At 48.9% G+C, this 19,633-nt stretch overlaps 1 protein-coding gene across 1 annotated transcript; it reads right to left on the reverse strand.

Moving 5' to 3' along the window:
* Positions 1 to 2,481: 2,481 nt before the first annotated feature.
* Positions 2,482 to 19,000, reverse strand: MSX2 (msh homeobox 2). Its single transcript, XM_050793272.1, has 3 exons — positions 18,991 to 19,000; positions 8,284 to 8,706; positions 2,482 to 4,228 (listed from the first exon to the last, which is right to left on the reverse strand). Exons 2-3 carry the CDS (start codon positions 8,660 to 8,662, stop codon positions 3,804 to 3,806), a joined length of 804 nt encoding a protein of 267 aa, XP_050649229.1. The 5' UTR covers positions 8,663 to 8,706; positions 18,991 to 19,000; the 3' UTR covers positions 2,482 to 3,803.
* Positions 19,001 to 19,633: the final 633 nt, after the last annotated feature.

Genomic DNA, 19,633 nt, shown 5'->3' on the forward strand with positions numbered 1-19,633 from the left:
GGGATGGGAAGGGGAGCTGGAGAGAGACTGCAGACTTGGGATCTCAGAGTCTGGGGATCCAGAGTGTTCCCCAGGCCCTGGCTTCATTTCTGAGACACCTCCTGCCTGATTTGCCCTCTGTCTTTCATGCCAACCTCCTCCACTCACACTGAGGCCTGGATTTCCCTGCCGCTACTTATCAGCTCTGTGACCTCAGTGAGCCACCTCTTCGTGCCTCAGTTTCCTCAACTATACATGACATCCATAATACCTCTCCAAGGGATGTGTGGCAACTAAATGAGAACACTGGGGCGGGGGGGGGGGGGGGGGGGGGGGGGGGGGGGGGGGGGGGGGGGGGGGGGGGGGGGGGGGGGGGGGGGGGGGGGGGGGGGGGGGGGGGGGGGGGGGGGGGGGGGGGGGGGGGGGGGGGGGGGGGGGGGGGGGGGGGGGGGGGGGGGGGGGGGGGGGGGGGGGGGGGGGGGGGGGGGGGGGGGGGGGGGGGGGGGGGGGGGGGGGGGGGAAGCCTAGTTCTGCACTCTGCAGGGGCTCTCTTCCTCTCTTTCCAAAAAGCAGAGCTGTGTCTCTTGAAGAGTTTGGAACAAAGCACTGAAAGTATGGAAGGGTGGGTAAATTTGCGTGCCAGGCTTCTGGCATCGGATGCAAGGATGTCCCAGGCCCGCACACTAGCATCTTCGGCTTTAATTTGCAATGCGCGCCTTCGCGGGTTCCTGGTGAGGGAGAGTCCTTCTGCCGCCACAGGTTGTCAATCTGGCCTCTGAAACGCCCTGTGTGCCCGACCAAGCCTGACCGAGGCCCGGACCGCGGTGACTCGGAACCCAACCCCCTAACTGCAGGCTTGAAGGGAGCCCCAGAGCAAGGCGGCGGCCCGGCTTCGCGGGCCTCCGGCTTGGTTCTCAGTTCGGTAACCCCATCCACCTATGAGCGCTGGGATGCGGGTGTTCGAGCCTGAACAACTCTTTTTCTCCTCTCCGAGCCTCAGGTTTTGTTTCGGCGTCTGGGGCGATGGGGATGGTGCGCAGTTCCCCAGACGGATTCCAGTCTAACCCGCCAGCCACGCAAGATGCAGCCCCTATTCTCCGGATCGCACTCTGATTCGCGACCCCGTCCTCCTGGGGACAAGCAGAGTCTTAACCCGGAGCCGGCGTCTCCGGATTCCCCACCCGGGCTGAGATCGCCCGGGGCTGCGGGGTCCAAGCGGCGCCGGGAAGGAAGCCCGGTGGACAGGCTAATTAGGGACCCAACTTGGCGGCTGATGACGAAACCGGGAAAGGCTTTGGCCTTTGGAAAACGCAATCCTTAAATGAATATGGCTGGATTCCGGGCTGAGATTGGGAGTTCGAGCCGGAGAAGTCCAGCGGGACTGCAGAGACGCGCTTCCAGGTAGGTTTGGGTCGTTCCAGCGGCTCGGCTCGGGCGGAGCGACTGAGCAAGACAAAATCAGCCCCGGACTTCGAGCCGACCCCCCGATTTGGATCACTTCTGCGCTGGAGCTTGTGAAACTTCTGACCCACGTTGCCCGACCCCGCCCCATAGGAGAAACGGAGTTTCCGGGGCCCACTTTCAAAGTGCGTGCGGGCACAATGGAAACGCCGGACGAAGCGCCAGTCCTGGTAGGTGCCAGGTGCCAATCTGCCCGCCGCGCTGTTGAAGCAGCAAGAAGTCCTTGTATCCTTTCTGCCTCTGTTCCGAGTCACCGGAGCCTCCCATCCGAACACTGACCTCGGACAGTTATCAATCACCAGGAACCACTTCAGATTTATTTGTGCGACAGAAAGCTGAGTTTAAGATCCTTCTCAGCGTCCTCCACCCATCACCGTTTTATCGTGACGCCCAAAACCCAAGCCTGACTGCAGTTCTGTATCGTTTCCACTGGGAGAGGGAAGGCTGGGTAGCAAAGGGACTTGAATGAACCACCTTCCCACTTCAAACCGAAGAGTGTTTGCTCGGAGTCCATCTCCTTGGAAGGAGCTAGGAATGGTAAACGGAATGCGATTTGACACACTTCTGAAAGGGGAGCGAGCGGGCTTCCATCCCCCAGCCCGGCGAATGCACCTCGTTACCATGTCCATTTGCAAATAGCTGTAAGGACCCTTTTCCTCAGTTTTAAGTTTGATGTGTTGGTAGCTGGGAGAATTCAAGTTCAAGATTTTCCCTTGATCATATACAAATGACTTAGGTACTGGCTGATCTCTCTGCCCCACTACTTATTTAAAGTTCATCTTTCACTGTACTGTTTCTGAAAAACTCCTCGCAGCAATTCCAGCTCTTTTCCATGAGTAACAAGCTGCCAGAGGAAACATTTCAAAGTATTTCAGCAGTTTCAGTTCACTCCCCGCCACCGCCAATCACCCCAACGTGGCTGAATCTGAACCACAACTCTTGGTTGATTTACATTAAAATATTAAAAAATACCAGCTCCCCCCTCATCTGGGTAGCGCGTTCGAGCTAAGCCCAGCTGAGAACAGAGAGCACCTCTTAAAATAATTGTGAGTTTGGACAAACTTTACTGCAATAAAACAAATGTTTAATTTAATTCAGAATAAGAGATAACTCTTCAATAAAATATATAAAATTGTACAAGGCACCCTTTCAAAGGGATAAAGGTATACTGGAGGGAGGGGAGAGATGGACAGGAAGGTGAAATACCAGGGAGCTTAATGGGCTGTTTGACAACCCCATTTTCACCAAGTCAAAACATGGCTTTACCTTCTGCCCCCCAACATGTAAAAAAGTATATAAAATTTTCTAGTAAGTTTAGGACATACAACAGGTACACACACAGAGAAAGCATAATTTTTTTTCTTTCTGGATCTACTAATTGTTCAAGAATATTTAGCATATAGGTAATGGTTACAAGATATTCATTTTTTTAAGCAGAAAATTACTATACCCCCACCCAAATCACCTTGGCAATCTGTGAGGATGAATGTACCTAGTATTTCTCAGAAACCATCAATTCCTCTCAACAGGCTTTTAACATTTTACTCTCCAATTATCTGAAAGAAAGCTACCGACAGCCTTGAGAAGAATTAGGAAGTGTTTCTAATTTTCTACCTCACCTCCAGGCAGTCTCAGGATTCTTCTCATCCCAGGTATTGGTCTTACAAAAATATTCTTAAAAAGAAAAATTTTTAAAATGTGTGTGTGGTGGGCCGGCGGGGGGCAGGGGAGAGGTAGGAACAAATGGAGTATATAAAGAGGTTTCTTTTAATGCAAGTAAAATGCAGAAATATGATGTGTCCCCTTCACTTTGAATAATCTCTCCATATCTAATATTTTCTATGTGCATTGTGTCTATTTCTAATATTTGTTTTCCATAAGCAGAAGTCAATAATCCCATAAAAATCATTGACGTTAGCACATTTTGCAAATAATTTGTCTCCCTCTTTAAGAAAATACAACAAATGGACTTACACAGTGTCTTTTGCGAAGGTGACATATAGAAAAAAAGCACATATGTTTATAAATTTTGCCTTTTAAAATAATTTGAATTTTTACGTCTGCCGTATAAAAATGTATTATATTTTATTATATATATATATTTATACAAAAAAACCATCAGAGCCAATCTTTGTGAAAGGAGAAGGGGACATCTGGAAGATTACACCAAGAAAACAGGGCTTGGTGCCTCCACCTAAAGAACAAATTTCAGCTATGTCATGTGGCCCTGTCGGCCTAGCCGCTTAGGGTGGTGCACGCAGGGTTAGCAGAGCAGGAGTATTGGCTGGTACTGCCTTCTTGGAGAGGGAGAAGAAGCCCTTTGAAACAAGCATCCATCATGGAGTCTATTGATCTGGTCTTCCTTAGGACAGGTGGTACATGCCATATCCCACTGGCGTGGCATACAGTCCCACGGGCGGGATGGGAAGCACAGGTCTATGGAACGGGTAGGATGCTCCATATATGGACGCTGCCTGCAGGGGCGAGCTGATGGGGAAAGGGAGACTGAAGCTGGAGGGCAGCATAGGTTTTGCAGCCATTTTCAGCTTTTCCAGTTCGGCCTCCTGCAGTCTTTTCGCCTTAGCCCTTCGGTTCTGGAACCAGATTTTGACCTGGGTCTCTGTGAGGTTCAGAGAGCTGGAGAACTCTGCACGCTCTGCAATGGAGAGGTACTGTTTCTGGCGGAACTTGCGCTCCAGGGCGAGGAGCTGGGACGTGGTAAAGGGCGTGCGCGGCTTCCGATTGGTCTTGTGTTTCCTCAGGGTGCAGGTGGTAGGGCTCATGTGTCCTAGAGAACAGAGAGGTGAGCGGATTAGCAAAAGAAAGTTACATTAAAATAATAATAATAATCCCATCTCCCCCATCATCTCTCTAGGTTTTTTCCTTTCCGGCCTCCCCTCTCAACGGAAAGCACTTAGCTTTAAAAAAAAACTATATATACATATACATATATATACACACACGTATACATATCTATGTATGGAAAGACATACTTTGTTTCATCTTTGAAAAAAGTACCTTTGTCAAAATTTTGTATGTTTCTTGGGGGGAGGGGGACCACATATAAATGGGCAAGTTGCTTCATTTTTTAAAAATGAGCCTTTTAACAGAAAGTTTGGAAATCTAATGGTATAACTGAACCTTCTATATGGAAAACAAACAGCATTACAGATAATAGAAATAGAACATATGAACGTAAGACAAGGGAATCAAGTGTTCAGTGAGCAATGAAACGCTATCTCTTCTGAGCATAATTTCTCATCTTTAAAAATGGGAGACCAGGTTCATGATTATCCCAGGCTCCCTCGGATGTGGAGACAATCACATATGGGAAGGAAAATGAAAAAGGCTTTAGCAACTGGGTTAACTGTTTCCCTCGGTCTCCTCTCTGAACCAGAAAAAGTGGACTGCATCAGCATATTTATGAAGGATAATCGAGCAGATAAGGTCTGTGGTAAATTAATAGCATCTTTGAATTTGGGGGCAGTCCCACGCAATAAACAGTCACACAGCTGTCATGGTATCCAGTCCACAGATTATAAAATCTGAGCATCATTTTACAGATCTGGATGTGGGATAAGGCTCTTGGCTGGGTGCTTCTGTAATATAAACTTTACTAAGACGAAGGGAAAAATTAGCTAGCCCATAAATGTAAATGTCAGGGGAAATCATGCTGCCTCCGAATTGAGAGCACGTGATGACATCTTAGTCATCCCCTCTACCCATTCTATGGCTTCGGGCAAATGTGTAAATGATTAGTTTGTCACAGGGGAAAAACAAGCAAAATAAAGGTATGCCAACAGCATCCAGACTCCACATTTAAAATGGATTCAATTACAGCAAATCACAGACTGCGACATCCTTGTGATTCCACAGCATCAACTAACTTTGGGCTTGTCTTCCTCAAGGGTGGGTGGGCAGAGGAGGACAGAGCTGTGGCGATAGAATGCTAAACAATTAATTTTCTGCATTTGGCTTTTACGAGCTATGCTAATTTTCCAAATGTGGCCACAGTATTAACTCTAATGTATTCATGGGAGAATGTTGCATTTCTTGTTTAGTTACTTTGGTGGCCCAAGAAAGAGTTTACACTTCATACTTGAGGGTGACACAGCACAAGTCCCAACCCAGCTTCCATTTCCAAAAAGAGATTAATTTGTTCTAGTGTCACATTATTACCCATCACTTTACTGAATCAAAGAGATAAGAGGCTTTGTAACCAACCAAAGAACAGAAATCTGGGAAAGGGAAGGATAAGAAACTACCATAAAAGTCTATACTTTTGCATTTGCTAATCCCTAAGTTACCAGAGAGCTGGGGAGCCAGTTTCTTAATTCACAAATTAACAACACTGTCAGAGACTCTCAAGAGACCTGCAAAATTCTCGCCCTTTCCAAACTAGGCCTGGCTCTCAGGAGGACCCAGGTGTCTCAGCTCAGATACCAAGTTCCTAGTGTGTATATACTCTTGCTCCTGGGCTCTACGTGGGGTTTTGAAGCACTACGCGCCTGGGCAGGGTAATTCCAGCTGCTCCTTTGCACATTTGAATTATGAAATCCAGGTGACCGGGATTGCACATGTGTATCAAAACCATGAAGCTATGAGGCTTCCTCCCAATGCAACACTCCCCATCCCTCCACCCCCACCTAATTTTAAACCAGCCAGAGGAAGGATGCGATTATATAAGGCAAAACAGCGTTTATCCTACTTCCTCCAAATAACAAAATCAGGCCCGGGCGGGTAGCTCCCTCTCGCCCCAGGCTCTGTCGCCTGGCATTCTCAGGACCCACTGCTCCGACCACAGGGTTACCGCTGCCACCTCCAGGCCCAAAGCACCAACAAGTCTTTATGGTGTTTTTTTACTTTAAGTTCTGGGATACATGTGCAGAATGTGCAGATTATAAACTCCTTTCTCAGAATTTCTGGTTCTTTTCATGGAAAGGTCACAGCCAGGGCCCAAGGTTGCCTTACCAAGAGCGGGGAAGCTTGAGTACAGGGCAGGGATGTTTACAGGGGTAGTGGGTCATTGCCTTCCCAGACCCACAGGCCTAAAGGACGGCAGGATTCCTGACCTCTGGACTACTCCATTGAAGGCCTGTATCATTGGCTAGGCATAGCCGTAGGCTATGTACTCAGTGTACTCAATATTTGTTAAACAAATTAAGTCTTTTAATTTTCTGAGCCTCTACTTCACTGTCAATAAAGTGGGTAAGTAACACTAATCCCTCAATGTGGTTCACAGTACTAAAATTTTAAGAGTGCCCAGAGCCCTGTCTGCCACCTGGTAGGTGATCATTAAATGGTCCCAAGCTTTTTTTTTTTTTTGGTCAAGCCCAAACTGCTGATTCCTCTCTGAACTTCGCTGAAATGTCCTCATCTGTTAAGAGGCTGGCTGCTGCCCTACAGAGGAGATAAGATAATACGGTGAAAAATGCTATAAAGCACTATCCAAACTTGAGTTTAAATTCTTTGAGTCCCTTAATCTCCTCGCCCTTTGAATCTTTCAGTTTCTAACAGGGTGGAGAGAGACTGCCTGAGGGGACAGCCATTGACGCCTGGGTATATGGCCTTGTTTTGTTAACAAAATACAGTGCGTCTAGTCTGGGGGACTGAATGATGTAAATAGTGAAAGGATCTCTCAGCTTTGGAGAAAGTCCCTCCACAGCCCCCACCCTCACCTTTCCTAAAGGTAAGGGATGGGGTGGAGGGAAATTAGGGGGTAGAAAAACCATAAAGGCCAAGAGATAAAAGTAAAAGAGGCTGTAAAGGATGACATCTCCAAATTGTCAAAGGACCCAGGGACCAAAAATGGATGCCGAAGCGGAGGAGAAATCTCCGCAGCCTCACTGGCAGAAGTGGGGTGCAGGTGCGGAGTTCTACCTAGTCTGTCTGGGGAGAGGAAGCAAACGTGGTCAGGCACATGAAACACAGGAGCAGGGCGTGGACACCAGGTCCCCCTGGCCAATCAGCGGTTGTTGGTAACCTGGGACAAGCAAAGGCCGTCTTCTTTAAAAGCCTCAGCGTCCACGTCTGGTCACAAGTCCAGTGCCTACACCTGGGGGTCCTAGAGCGTATCGGGATCTGGTGAGCTAATGGGCATCACTTTATCAACTCTCAAGCCCCGCTGGAATGCGGTTAATTATTACTGTGAGCCAAGAAGAGCCCGTGCGCTTCTGGCCCCATCCCGCTCCCGGCGAAGCTCAGAACCTTGCCGGCGGGGTGCTGGCTGAGGAGACCACAGGGAGACATTTCCTCTCCGCACCAGACTCTGGTGCCACCATCCCTTCGTGGGATCCGGTTTTTGACACCCGCGGGACTCACGAAAGAAAATGGTTTCTACTCAAAGTCTGGCTAAGCCCAGTTAGCTCATCTTTTAAATGGGGGCACAACTCTCAGGGTTGAGTTTTGAACCTGTCTCGTTCCTGGCACATCCAAGTGCTCATTGAACATGGATCCATCTCCCTCGCTCCCCAGGAAGAGACCCCGGGAAATAGTGAAACAAAAACAAGCCAAGTGGCCAGAGCGCAGGGCCGAGGGCTATAGAAACGCACCACCAAGCCACCCCGTAAACCTAGCTGGGGTTCGCTCTTGAGTTGAACAATCTGTATGTGGAGGGAGTCTCAGACACACACATCGCGGTTATTACCTAGAGTGTGTCTTGGATGCGGACGGCGCGCCGAACGCCCGGGGCACCAAGGGGTCCAGAGGCCCTGAGCTTGCTTTCCCGGGAGTGTAGCGCACGCAGAAGGGTCTCTGTACCCCCAGCCTGGAACACCCGCCCCCCGCTCCCTCCAGTACCCCGAACCACCTCCTACTCCTGCCCCGGCCCCAGCGCGCACTCACTTGGCGGCGGCGAATATCGGCCGGGTTCCTGCATCCACGCCGCTCCATCTTCTGAGTTTTCCGACTTGACAGAGGCGGTCTCGAAGGGCTTCACCAGCGGCCCGGGGCTGTGCGCTTCCCGAGCGCCGTGTCCTGGCAGCAGCAGTGGCCGCAGGGTGGCCCCGGCCGAGGCGCTTTCGGCCGGCAGCGGGGACGCCTCCTTGGGCGGCTTCTTGTCGGACATGAGCGCCTCCACGCTGAAGGGCAGGCTGGAGACCTTGACGCGGCGCTCCTCCGCGGCCCCCTCGGCGCCCCCAGGCCCCGGGCCTGGCCCGGCCACCACCGCTGGGCCCTCCTCGTCGGGCGAAAACAGGTCACTGCCTTTGGACGGAGAAGCCATGACTTCTCTGCCCTACGTAGCTCCCGACGTGCGACTCCGCTGGCAACCCGGCAGCGGCGACTCAAACTTTTTCGCTGGGGAGACGGGAGGGGCGCGCTGGGAGCCGAGCCTTTCCTCCGAGGGGAAGTGGGAGACGCGCGCTGCCAATCCGCGCCGGGCCTGGCGCTGACGCCAGAGACGCTCGCCCCTGATTGGCTCTTCCCGAAGGGGCTGGGCCCCCCCTTCTTTTTTTTTTTTTTTTTTTTTTTCTGTTTGAAATAAATTAGGAGTTAATTACAGGAGCAGTCAGCAGAGTTGTTATTAGGCGATCCCTGAAGGGTTATAATCACGCCGAAACTGAAAAGCCCGAGACCTAATTAAGAGCGATTATTTAAAGAGGAAGTTCGCCGAGTCCCATTTCTTCTCTCTTCTGACCCTTCTTTAAAAGGGACCCTGCGCCCATCCCACTCTCCCTCTACCGCCAGAATACGTCAAAGATCCGCAAACGGCATTGCAGAAACACTTACGAAGCCCCTACTATGCGTCAAAAGTGGCTTACTTTGCAATTCCAGAGAGCCGGTGCTGAAATTCATAGGCCCATATCCCTGTGAAAAGAAATGTATGCACTTAGAAGAGTATCTCGCCACCAGCCAGCGCTCAAAAGCGTTCGCTGTTATTATTATAGCGCATTCCCCTGGAAAAGAGAGGCCTGAAGGAGCCCGAGAAGTAGTCAGGAGTGCCTCTCTCCCAAAGGGTTCAGAGTGGAAATTTAAATAAGTTGTCCCCATCTCTCTCACTAGAAAACAAATCCAGCGCACTTTTAGAAAGTTGAAATCTCTGTGCTTGTCTCCTGAATCTCCTTTCTGGGCGAGATCCGGATCCGACCTTTTTCTCAAGACAGTGCAAATGTCCATTCTTGAGTTTGTTTGAGCCTGTGTTTGTCCTGCGTGTTTGAATGCCAGTGTTTGCCTCGGAGGGTAAATGGGGGTGGGGGGGAAGAAAAATCGCCAATATCTAGTGCCTCCCTCCCGTTTGCAAGTCTCAGAAATATCGGCTTCCAAGTTTGCAATCCCCAGGCCTACATACCATTTTAAGAAGCACGCTTTTATTCATGGCACCTGGTTTTTTAAATAAAAACATAGATGTCTCCACCCCACCCCAAATTATACCCTCGATAATTCCTTTCCAAAGCCTCAGTGATGACTGTCTCAGCCTGGGGAAGGGGAGAGCGAACTTCGAGGATTAGAGGCCTCGGATCTCTCCGCTGGTCCTCAAAATGCCTGGCCTAGAAGGATAGCTTCAAACGACTCTTTTCAGGCTGCGGCTGTCTTTTCCTATATCTGAACGATTATCCTGCGACTGACGAGGTAAATAGGAAGTCACCCAACTCAGGACCTCGCCTACAGCAGATGCTTGCTAAACATTCCCTAGAGCATTGGAAGGAAGAGACATTGTTTTTAATTATTTAAATGACCAAGGCTTGGAGGCTACCTCCCAGTTCAGGAGTATTAGAAACTTGACCCCTAGACCTACGGACCCTTAAACTCTTCCCAATGTACTTCTCTGAGGCACTGTTTCCTTCACCCCAAACCTTTCCCTGAAGTGAAACTGTGCTGGCCCCGAAAGAGCTGGAAAAAAAATATTATCTGAATCTTAGAGGATAAAAACAGTCTGCACAGGCCAGTTAATTCAGTTTGATTAAAGATGGTCCTGAAAAAGTAAAAGAGTAAGTCCTAAACACAGTCTTCTAAAACTTCTGAGTTTCTCTCCCACTATAAAGAATATGTACATTTCTTCTTAACCAACTGGAGGCTCAGAAAATTTAAAAAAAAAAAAAAAAACTGTGAAAACTATCTGGAAATGTATGCGTTTTCCCCTTGAGTCATACCTGGTGGTAGTTGGTTTGATATGCATCTCAAATACAGTACAGGTAAATCCAGATTAACTTCTGTACCTTCTAGATGTACAGGGCAAGGTGCAGGCTATATATTTTGGAAGCAAATCTGAAATTCGTTTAGCCCTCAGCTGCCAAAGTGTACAAAAGGGTTCAACTTTCAGTTAGGCTGAACGCAGCCAATGTTTTATAATTATTCCTGAGAACTCCTTGTTAATATCTGTCAGCCATAGGGCACACAGGCTCATTCCTGAGAAATTCGAAACAAAAATCAATACCACTGGACCTCCTTTGTTTTAATGAAGGGAAAGGAAAAGCCCGGTCCCCTTGACTACTCCGGAATACTGAAGTCCAGGCAGAGATAAATAAATTATAAAGCCAGGAATAGGAAAACAGAGATTAAAAAAAAATTACTGGTGTTCAAACCCAGAGTGCCAAGCTCTGACCATGAACAGGAAAGATGCTGAGAGAGGAACCAGCCTGTTCCTGGGGTCTTTGCCAGTTCCCTCCCCAGCTCTTTACTGAGGTGGAGACAAATCGGGAAAGGGGCTCACTTCTGCTGGGAAAAGGCTGGAATCGCAACACAACGCTAGCCCTTTATGGAAAGCCCCAAGTCTGCATTTAATCCAACTTTGGCTGCGTTTTCAGAACGTTTTATTCACCTTTTCCTGGCGGAGTGACCTTGGGCGCTCCAAATTGCTTCCTCCAGCCAGCATTTTTTTTTTAATCTCCAAAATAAGAGATAATAATCCTTACCTGGGATGACTCTGGTGGTGATTAAATTCAATAGGCTACCTAAAGTAACTAGAAGGCATAGGAGGTCCTGTTTAAAAACATTATTGTATATCAAAAGCAATCACAATGTATCGAATGCTTTCTCCCTGCCAAGTATCGAAAGATAAGGTGCATCCCAGACCTTACGGTAGGTTCTTTGTAAAATTTCCGGGGCTGAGAATTTGGCTCGGTGTGAGAAGTGTCCTGGTTTGGGGACAGTGATCTAGCGGAGGACTGGCTTTGTCACGTAGGAGGCACTCAGTAAATGTTAGTTCCCAGGGATGTATGCGTAGCTGCAATACTTGCTAGCAAAAAAGAGGGGGTTCCAACTGGAACTCAGTCACCAGGAAGCGTCAACTCTGAAGGATGCTTTAGTGCCTGGACCTATCCAAGATCTTATTTGTTTCTTCCAACACACCGCTGCTAGCAGATTATTTTCCCCATTTCACAGATGAAAGCCTAAGGCTGGGAAACGCTAATGCTCTGCCCACCGTGGCGCAGGTAGAAGTGGGAGACCCGGGAATCCCCCCGCGCGGCTGAGGCCTCTGAGCGCAGATCCTCAGCCCTGCACCTTCCCGCGCTCCCCGGGGCGTGTTACACCGGCCAGGCCCCTTCTTGAAGCAACCGCGTACGCGCGCCGCGAGTCCCAGGGAGAGAACACTCCTTGCAAACTGTGGAGCGCTGTGCGCAGACCGCAGCGTTTGTAACCCCAGGGGCCGAACGCTGGATCCCAGCGGCTAGAAGGGGGTGGGGGAGGGGCAGCGAAGGGGGCTGTAGACGGGCCTGGGCTTCGGGCAGGCGCCAGGCGCGGGGAGATGAAAGGCGGGCTCCGGGGGAAGGGGCTGCGCCGGGTGACCGGCTCCAGCCGCGCCGGGCGCCCCGCCCCCGCCCTGCCCCGCCCCCGCTGCCCCGGGCAGAGGCGGCTGCCCGCGCCGGAGCCGCGTTAATTGCTCTCGGCCCCAGCACTCAGCCTGCGCGGAGCCGGGACAACCTCGCTCCAGGAGGAATGACAATTCGCCCTAATGGGACAACCTCGCTCCCAGAGGAGTGACAATTCCTCCTAATGGGCGCTCGTTAGCGGCCTATTCTACTGAGCCCGGGTATCAGAAGCGGGCAGACCCGCGGGCGCCAACATCCGCCAGGAATTCCACCACACCGCTCACCCACCCCCCAAGACGTTCGCTGTGTGACTTCGGGCAGAAGGCTGCTCTTCTCTGAGCTCATTTGTCTGACTGGTGTTTGCGGAGTGGAAATGGGGACGGTTCGGCCCCCTGGTGTCTAGAGAGCTCACTTTCCGAATTACACAGCCCAGGAACTCGGGTAGACAGGTATTCAGGGTCACAGCTGGAGGTTTTGGGGGTACAAACGTCTCGCTTGCGAAGCTCTGCAAGTCCAAGCTGGTTCTTTCCTGTTCTCCTGTTCCCGCCCCCTAAGGTCCGGAGTCGGGACTGAACCCGGGTTTGAGCCGGGACTGGAGAGAAGGAGCCTTTGCCAAAAGCACGATGCAGATTACTGAAGGCCCCCTAAAGCCCGAGCTTTCTCTCCATTCCACCGATGAAGTCGTCCAGGCGCAGAAAGGGGAGAGGTTGGCCTGACTTCAGCTGTGGTAAAACCTCATTCAACATCGTGCCCCTGGAAGAAGACCACCACACGGATGGGGGCGGGGGACGTAGTGCTAAAAGAAGCTGCATCTCCTTGCAGGTCCCACAGCCTGGAGAGGGGATGGCGAGTTCTTGGGGACATCTAGTTCTGGAGGCAGCAGGTGTGAGGGGAGGAGCTGTGGGTCGGCCTTCTGTAGTTCTATATTCAGATCCAGGCCCTATTTCTCACCGTTTTGCACCGTCACCTTGCTAGGTCTTGGTTTCGCCTTTCAGAAAATGGACATGCTAATGCCCAGTCCACGGGGTTGCTCGTGAGAACTAGGTGACAAGCCTCACAAAATACCGAGTAGCGCTGAGTGTGCTGGAAACAGGCACTGACCCAGGAGACAGCTCTGCCTCGGATCTCCTAGAGCTGAAGCGGCTTCAAGTAAGGTTGAACCATGTACTTCCTGTGAGACTGGATAAATCACTTCACTTTTCTGCACTGTAGATTCCGCATCTGTCACATGAGAGTGCCTAGTATTTAGTAAACGTTGGATATTATCATTTCTTAAGTCATTATCGATGGTACTTTTTACCTCCCTCTCCAATAGAGCTTTCTGGGCATCGTGCACATTTGAAATCGAATGATCCCATATTGGATGATTCGAGGCATGGAACTCATTGAATGATTTGAGGCATGGAACTTTCTGGAGCCTCTTTTTTTTTTTTTTCTTCTGTAAAATGGGAATAACTACCTACCTTTTGGGAAGGAAGCAGATTGGCAGATCTATCTAGTGAGAGGTGGAGATGAAGGGAAGAAGAAACTTTAGGTTTAGACAAACAGCAGGGAGTATCTCCTGTCTCCCAACCCCTGGGCACAGCTCACTGGCCTCTTCCCAGCCCCTGCCTGATTGGAGGGAAGTTCCCAGCAGCAGGGCCCAGGCGGATTTGTCTGCAGAGAAAGACGCAAAGGGCTCCCTGGAAGAGGTAGTTCCGGGAAGCTCAGTGGCTGCAGCCCTAGGGAAGCCACAGGGTCATCCAGGAGAACACCTGGGGGTTCTTGCCCTGCCATTCACAAATCTCTACCCTCCTCCACCCACCCCCTTCAGTTTACCCATCTGTAAAACCAGAATAACCACCCATACAGGGCTGAGCAGAGGTGAGGTTTTAATCAAGGTTCAATAACTCTCTCCCACTTATTCCTCAAGCAACCCTGTGACGTACGGGGCCTATTCCTCCTGAAAGAAGAAAGAACCGAAGCTTAAGGCTTGATAAGGTTTTTTCACCACTAGAACATACCTGGCAAAGATGCAAATCAGGATTTGGCTGATTCTAAAATTTATGTATTTTGCCCACAGCAGAGGTTGCTGTAAATGTGAGAGGGGAGGCATCTGGAATTGCTCACAGCAATGAAGTATCTACTATTTCCATTTTCTTCCAACTTGACAGATGGGCTGTTGAGTCTAGGTTGGGCTCAGTCACCAGCGCGGACACACTTGTAAATTGCTCTCGGACCCACCACTCTGGATTATGGCAAAGGGTACCCGGGATTATGGATTCCCAAATAATTAAACAGAAATCTCAAGTCTATCTTATTTGGTGGCCTCCAAGATGTTTCAGCTTCAAAATGCAGCAGACTACACGTGGGGAAGATGGGAAAAGGAACTTTGAGGGGTTACCTAATAGGCATAATTATATTTTTTAATTAAGGCAGGTAATCTCTTCCAGTTGCTCCACCCCCTTCTCCCAGTTGCCTGGTGGGGAATAAGCCGGGTTTGCTTTATTTGGAGGATAAAGACAATTAGAAGCAATTATTCTAAGTGTTGTTAGTCATTTTCGGGCGAGGAGTTGGGGTGTTAGAGCTGGGCCCCAGGCTTGTGCCAGCCTTCAGAGGGAGCGGCTGGTCATCATTGGCAGGAAGAGCCTTGCCTTGGTAATCAGAAAACTGTGCATCTTAGCTTTACTCATGGCAACGCTTTCACATCCAAAACCTCACTTGTTACTGGGAGTGTGAATCCCATCTCCTCCTCCCTTTCTGCCTCCACCCCTTCCTGTCTATCACCCCATTTCGCCGCCTGAGGTGAAATGTAGGTCTGAAAGGGTAGGCCACTGGCCAGAGGTCACCGAGGGAGTAGGTAGGAAAATGCATCACATTGCTTAGGTTTGGCCAGGAAATGCTCTGAGCCTTGCAGGGCCCCACTGGTGTGGAAACCATGCCTTTTGGGGCCTGGATCCATGAAGACCCGATTTGGGGGCCCCCAGGATTTGTCATGCATTCACAGCACCGTGTCCAGTGCCCACAAGAGCCTTTGGCATGGTGAGGGGCTCAATAAATATTTGTTCACTAAATGAATAAATCCAGGTGGTGGTGGAGACTGCAGGGGTGACTCACTGAAAGGTTGCCTTCCCCAGTGACTCCAGAATTATCTGTGAGTTATGAGGGCTGCTCTCACAATTGTAACTAATGCTGGATTGGATTCTGGCAGGGCAGGGGGAGAATTTTAACCTGTCCACTGGGAAGACTGAGCGTTCGTTCCATCCCAGACCCAGAAAGTCACTAGACTTGCAATTAATTGTCACATTGCCCTATAGTTACTCATTTCACAAATGGGAAGAGTTGGGGAGGTCGAGCTTGCCCAAAGTTTTGTAGCATCTTAAGTGTTTCAGTCAGCATGTGACCCCAGGTGAATCTGACTCCAGACCCCTAACTGATACATCATCTCTCAGATTGAATTTCTCTAATCCCTGGCTAATGTTAGCCAGAGACAGGCTGGGCGCAATGGCTCACACCTGAATCCCCGCATTTTGGGAAACTGAAGCGGGTGGATAAACTGAGGTTAAGAGTTCAAGACCAGCCTTGCCAACATGGTGAAAACCCGTCTCTACTAAAAATACCAAAAATTAGCTGGGCATGGTGGCAGATTCCTGTAATCCCAGCTACTCGGGAGGCTGAGGCAGGAGAATCACTTGAACCTGGGAGGTGGAGGTTGCAGTTAACCGAGATCGCACCATTGCACTCCAGCCCGGCAACAAGATCTCAAAATAATACTAATACTAATAATAAAATAAAATCAGCCAGAGAAACTCGACATCACGCTGTTATCTTTGCCCATTTGCTTTAGTAATATCTTGATCTTTCCATATGAAGGTGTGTTTCTACAATGGAAAAAAAGAGACCCAAATGTATTTAGGAAAATAATAAACTGATAGTTTTACGTTGCTCATCCCCCCTAATAATAGCGGTTGATGCTTTTTGAGCACTTACTATGTGCCATGCACTGTTCTAGGCACACAACAGGCACCAATTCATTTACTTCTCACAAGCCTGTTGGTAGATGCTATCAGTGTTTTCATTTATTGAAAGGTTTGATTCTCAGACATGAAAAATCAAGATATGTATAATTTATCTTTTTAATTGTGTGTTTGTTAAGATGTCATTCCCTTATCTTCTACCCACCCTCCAACCCTAACAGAGAATAGTCACCACTGTTTAAATAGGAAAAAGAAATTAGAGGTATGGGTGGAATTTTTTGCAAAAGGCTTTGTAATATCTTCACAATTTTATGAGATCCACAAACTTTAAATATAGTTAAGCCTTCCTCATCACGATAATCCTATCCATAAATGGAATACCCCATGTGTATTATAGCTTGATAAAACTGGGACTTTTTCTCTTTGCCACCTTTCCACAGCTTATGACATTTGCCAGTGAATTTGCAAGTCTTTGTGCAGAAGGTGGGAAAGTGAAGGGAAAGACCTGGACACACTCCCCACCCACCCCCACCCACCCCCACTACCAAGAAAGAAGAGTTCTGATGCCTACATGTCACTCTCTTGCTGGGTGACTTTGAAAAGATCTTCCTGATCCCTGGGCTCCTCATCCCCGTCACTAGCAAAAGGAGGGGGTTTAGTTGCATTCCCAGTCTGCTCTGGGTCTATAGTTGTTCTATGATAAAAAGGAGTGAGTGAAAAATTCAGTTCCTTGTTCCTGTCTGCCACCAGGCTGACTGAAGTTTCCAGCTGGATGCAAGGATCACAGGAGTCAGGCTGGGTAGGTTGGAACCCAAATTTTATCCTGTGTCCAGCATGTCTTGGGACAAGTCCTCCTACTTCTCTGAGTGGGACTTCATTCTCTGCATCAGAAAATGGGGGCCACTAATCCCTATTTCAGGAGTTGAGGAGAATTACGTGGGATCATGGCTATAAAATGCAAGGGACACAATTTCTTCTGCTTCCCGTTGCAGGTCTTCCATTCATGAAAGGAGGGAAGTTTTTGGCTCAGCAGATGGGAAGACTGGGAGGAAACCAGATGGATCATTGCTAATGACACAATTACTGCTAACGCTGTTGGTGTGGACAACTGCAAAGAAGCTTATGAAAATTACACTGCTAAAAACCCTCAGGGCCTTTGGGGCAGCACAAGAAAGCTGTGCCCAAGTGGTGGCACCAGCTTTTCCCAGAGAAATGATTTTGGAGAGTCTCTGAACAGGACAGGGTATGAAGTAACATCTAAGTATGTGACAAAGAAGTGATTTCATTTTCAATGATGTCTGTTAATCCTTCCACTTTACTCAGGAAACTGTGGTTTTTTGGGTTTTTTTTTTTTTTTTTTTTTTTTTTAATTTGAGACAGAGTTGTACTCTTGTTGCCTAGGCTAGAGTGCAGTGGTGTGATGTTGGCTCACTGCAACCTCCACCTCCCGGGTTCAAGTGATTCTCCTGCCTCAGCCTCCCGAGTAGCTGGGATTACAGGCACCTGCCACCATACCCAGCTAATGTTTTGTATTTTTAGTAGAGATGGGGTTTCACCGTGCTGGCCAGGCTGGTCGCGAACTCCTGACCTCAGGTGATCCACCCACCTTGGCCTCCCAAAGTGTTGGGATTACAGGCGTGAGCCACCGCGCTGGGCCAGGAGACTGTCTTAGTCTAGCTTTAACACCAAGATAATGATCGCCAATGTCCCTGGGGACAAAGCACCAGGTTTCAACCTTCAGGAGACCATAGCATCAAGCCAGAAAATAACAACACAGTGTTGCTTTCGCTCTACTTGTTTTCGGAGTTAACCCAGCTAAGGTTGATAAGTAATACTGTGACATAAATTTCACTTTACAAATTATTTTTTAGTGTTAAAGTGAGAATTTATTTTAAGTTAAACATTAATTAAATAACAGCACTGTTAGTACTGGGATACAGCCAACAATCATAATGATTGTTCGGCGGAACAATAGTGTGGTTGGATGCCTGAAATTGGGGTTAACACTGATTTACAGGAGAGAACACTGCATTTCCAACAGCACAAAATCTGGATGGAATCCTGCCCCACCTCCTTCCAGCTGGGTGGCCTTGGGCAAGTTACTTCCCCTCTCTGAATCTGGGATCCCTTATCTGTAAAGCTATGAGATTTGTGATCATTCTGACCTCCCAGGTTTGCAGGAAGAATTGACTGTGGAGATAATAGAAGACCACATTATTATTATGATGACAGAGATAATGGAGGCCTCCACATTTTCCTGGATGTTTGGAGTTGTTAGTATCATTAGTAAACAGTGAATAGGTGAATTTGGTCAAAACACAAACTTATTTACTCTGAACCTGGTTATCTACTAGCTGAGTAGTGATTGCAAAAGAGAGAAGAATTCTTTGAAAGCCGAGTTCTGTTTAAACCTCACTGTATCCTTTGTTGCACTGGCTCATCTTTAGTGCCTGGATATGGAAACTGCCATCTCCCTAGCAGGCATTTTTACAGTATCCATAGAACATCTATACTGTGGCCAAAATTAGGATACACCCAAGTTGCAGACCAGGTACGGTGGCTCACGCCTGTAATCCCAGCACTTTGGGAGGCAGCAGTACCACTTGAGGCCAGGACTTCATTGAGGCCAGCCTGATCAACACAGCAAGACCTCCTCTCTACAAAAAAATGAAACAATTAGCCAGGCACAGTGGCAAGCGCCTGTGATCCCAGGACTTTGGGGGCTGAGGTGAAAGGATCTCTTGAGCCCAGGAGTTTGAAGCTACAGTGAGCTATCAGTGCACCACTGCCCTCCAGCCTGGGCAACACAGGGAGACCTTGTCTCAAACAAAAACAAAAACAACCCTCCCCCCTCGCCCAGTGAACACAGGCTGGTTGCAGTAGCTCATACCTGTAATCCCAGCACTTTGGGAAGCAGAGGTGGGTGGATCACTTGAGGCCAGCAGTTCAAGACCAGCCTGGGCAACATGGCGAAAGCCCATCTTTACAAAAAACACAAAAACGAGCTGGGCGTGATGGCTAGTGGGAGACCAGCCTGGGCAACAGCATGCCTGTAGTCCCAGCGACTCGAGAGGCTGAGGCACGAAAATTGCTTGAACCCTGGAGGCGAAGGCTGCAGTGAGCCTAGATAGTGCCACTGCACTCCAGCCTGGGTGACAGAGTGAGACTGTGTCTCTAAAACAAGCAAACAAAAAACCAAAAGACAATACCTGTAAGTTGCAAACAAGACGGAAAAAGGTTTTCACTTGTCCTTGTCATAAATGATTAAACGCATTGCCTGGTGTGCCCTTTTTTCCCTTTCTTTCATCCTTCTGGCTGTTTCCCGCATTTCTTCCCTTCTTCCTTCAGTATCTGTGTGCTGGCTGGCGCTAAACCTGGAACGCAAAGACTACCTAGACAGGTTCTTGCCCTCAACAGTCTCCCACTCCAGCGGAAAGAGAGATCTACCTAATACCCAGTTACCCAATACTGATGAAGCCAGACTTATCC

The sequence above is a fragment of the Macaca thibetana genome, chromosome 6 (assembly GCF_024542745.1).
Source record: "Macaca thibetana thibetana isolate TM-01 chromosome 6, ASM2454274v1, whole genome shotgun sequence".
Classification (NCBI taxonomy): domain Eukaryota; kingdom Metazoa; phylum Chordata; class Mammalia; order Primates; family Cercopithecidae; genus Macaca; species Macaca thibetana.

Bases quoted from the DNA above. Each gene is read 5' to 3' on its own strand.
- MSX2 (XM_050793272.1), bottom strand. From the start codon at position 8,662: ATGGCTTCTCCGTCCAAAGGCAGTGACCTGTTTTCGCCCGACGAGGAG. The intron at 4,229-8,283 runs GTGAGTGCGCGC...TCTGTTCTCTAG, and splicing joins CCGATATTCGCCGCCGCCAA to GACACATGAGCCCTACCACC.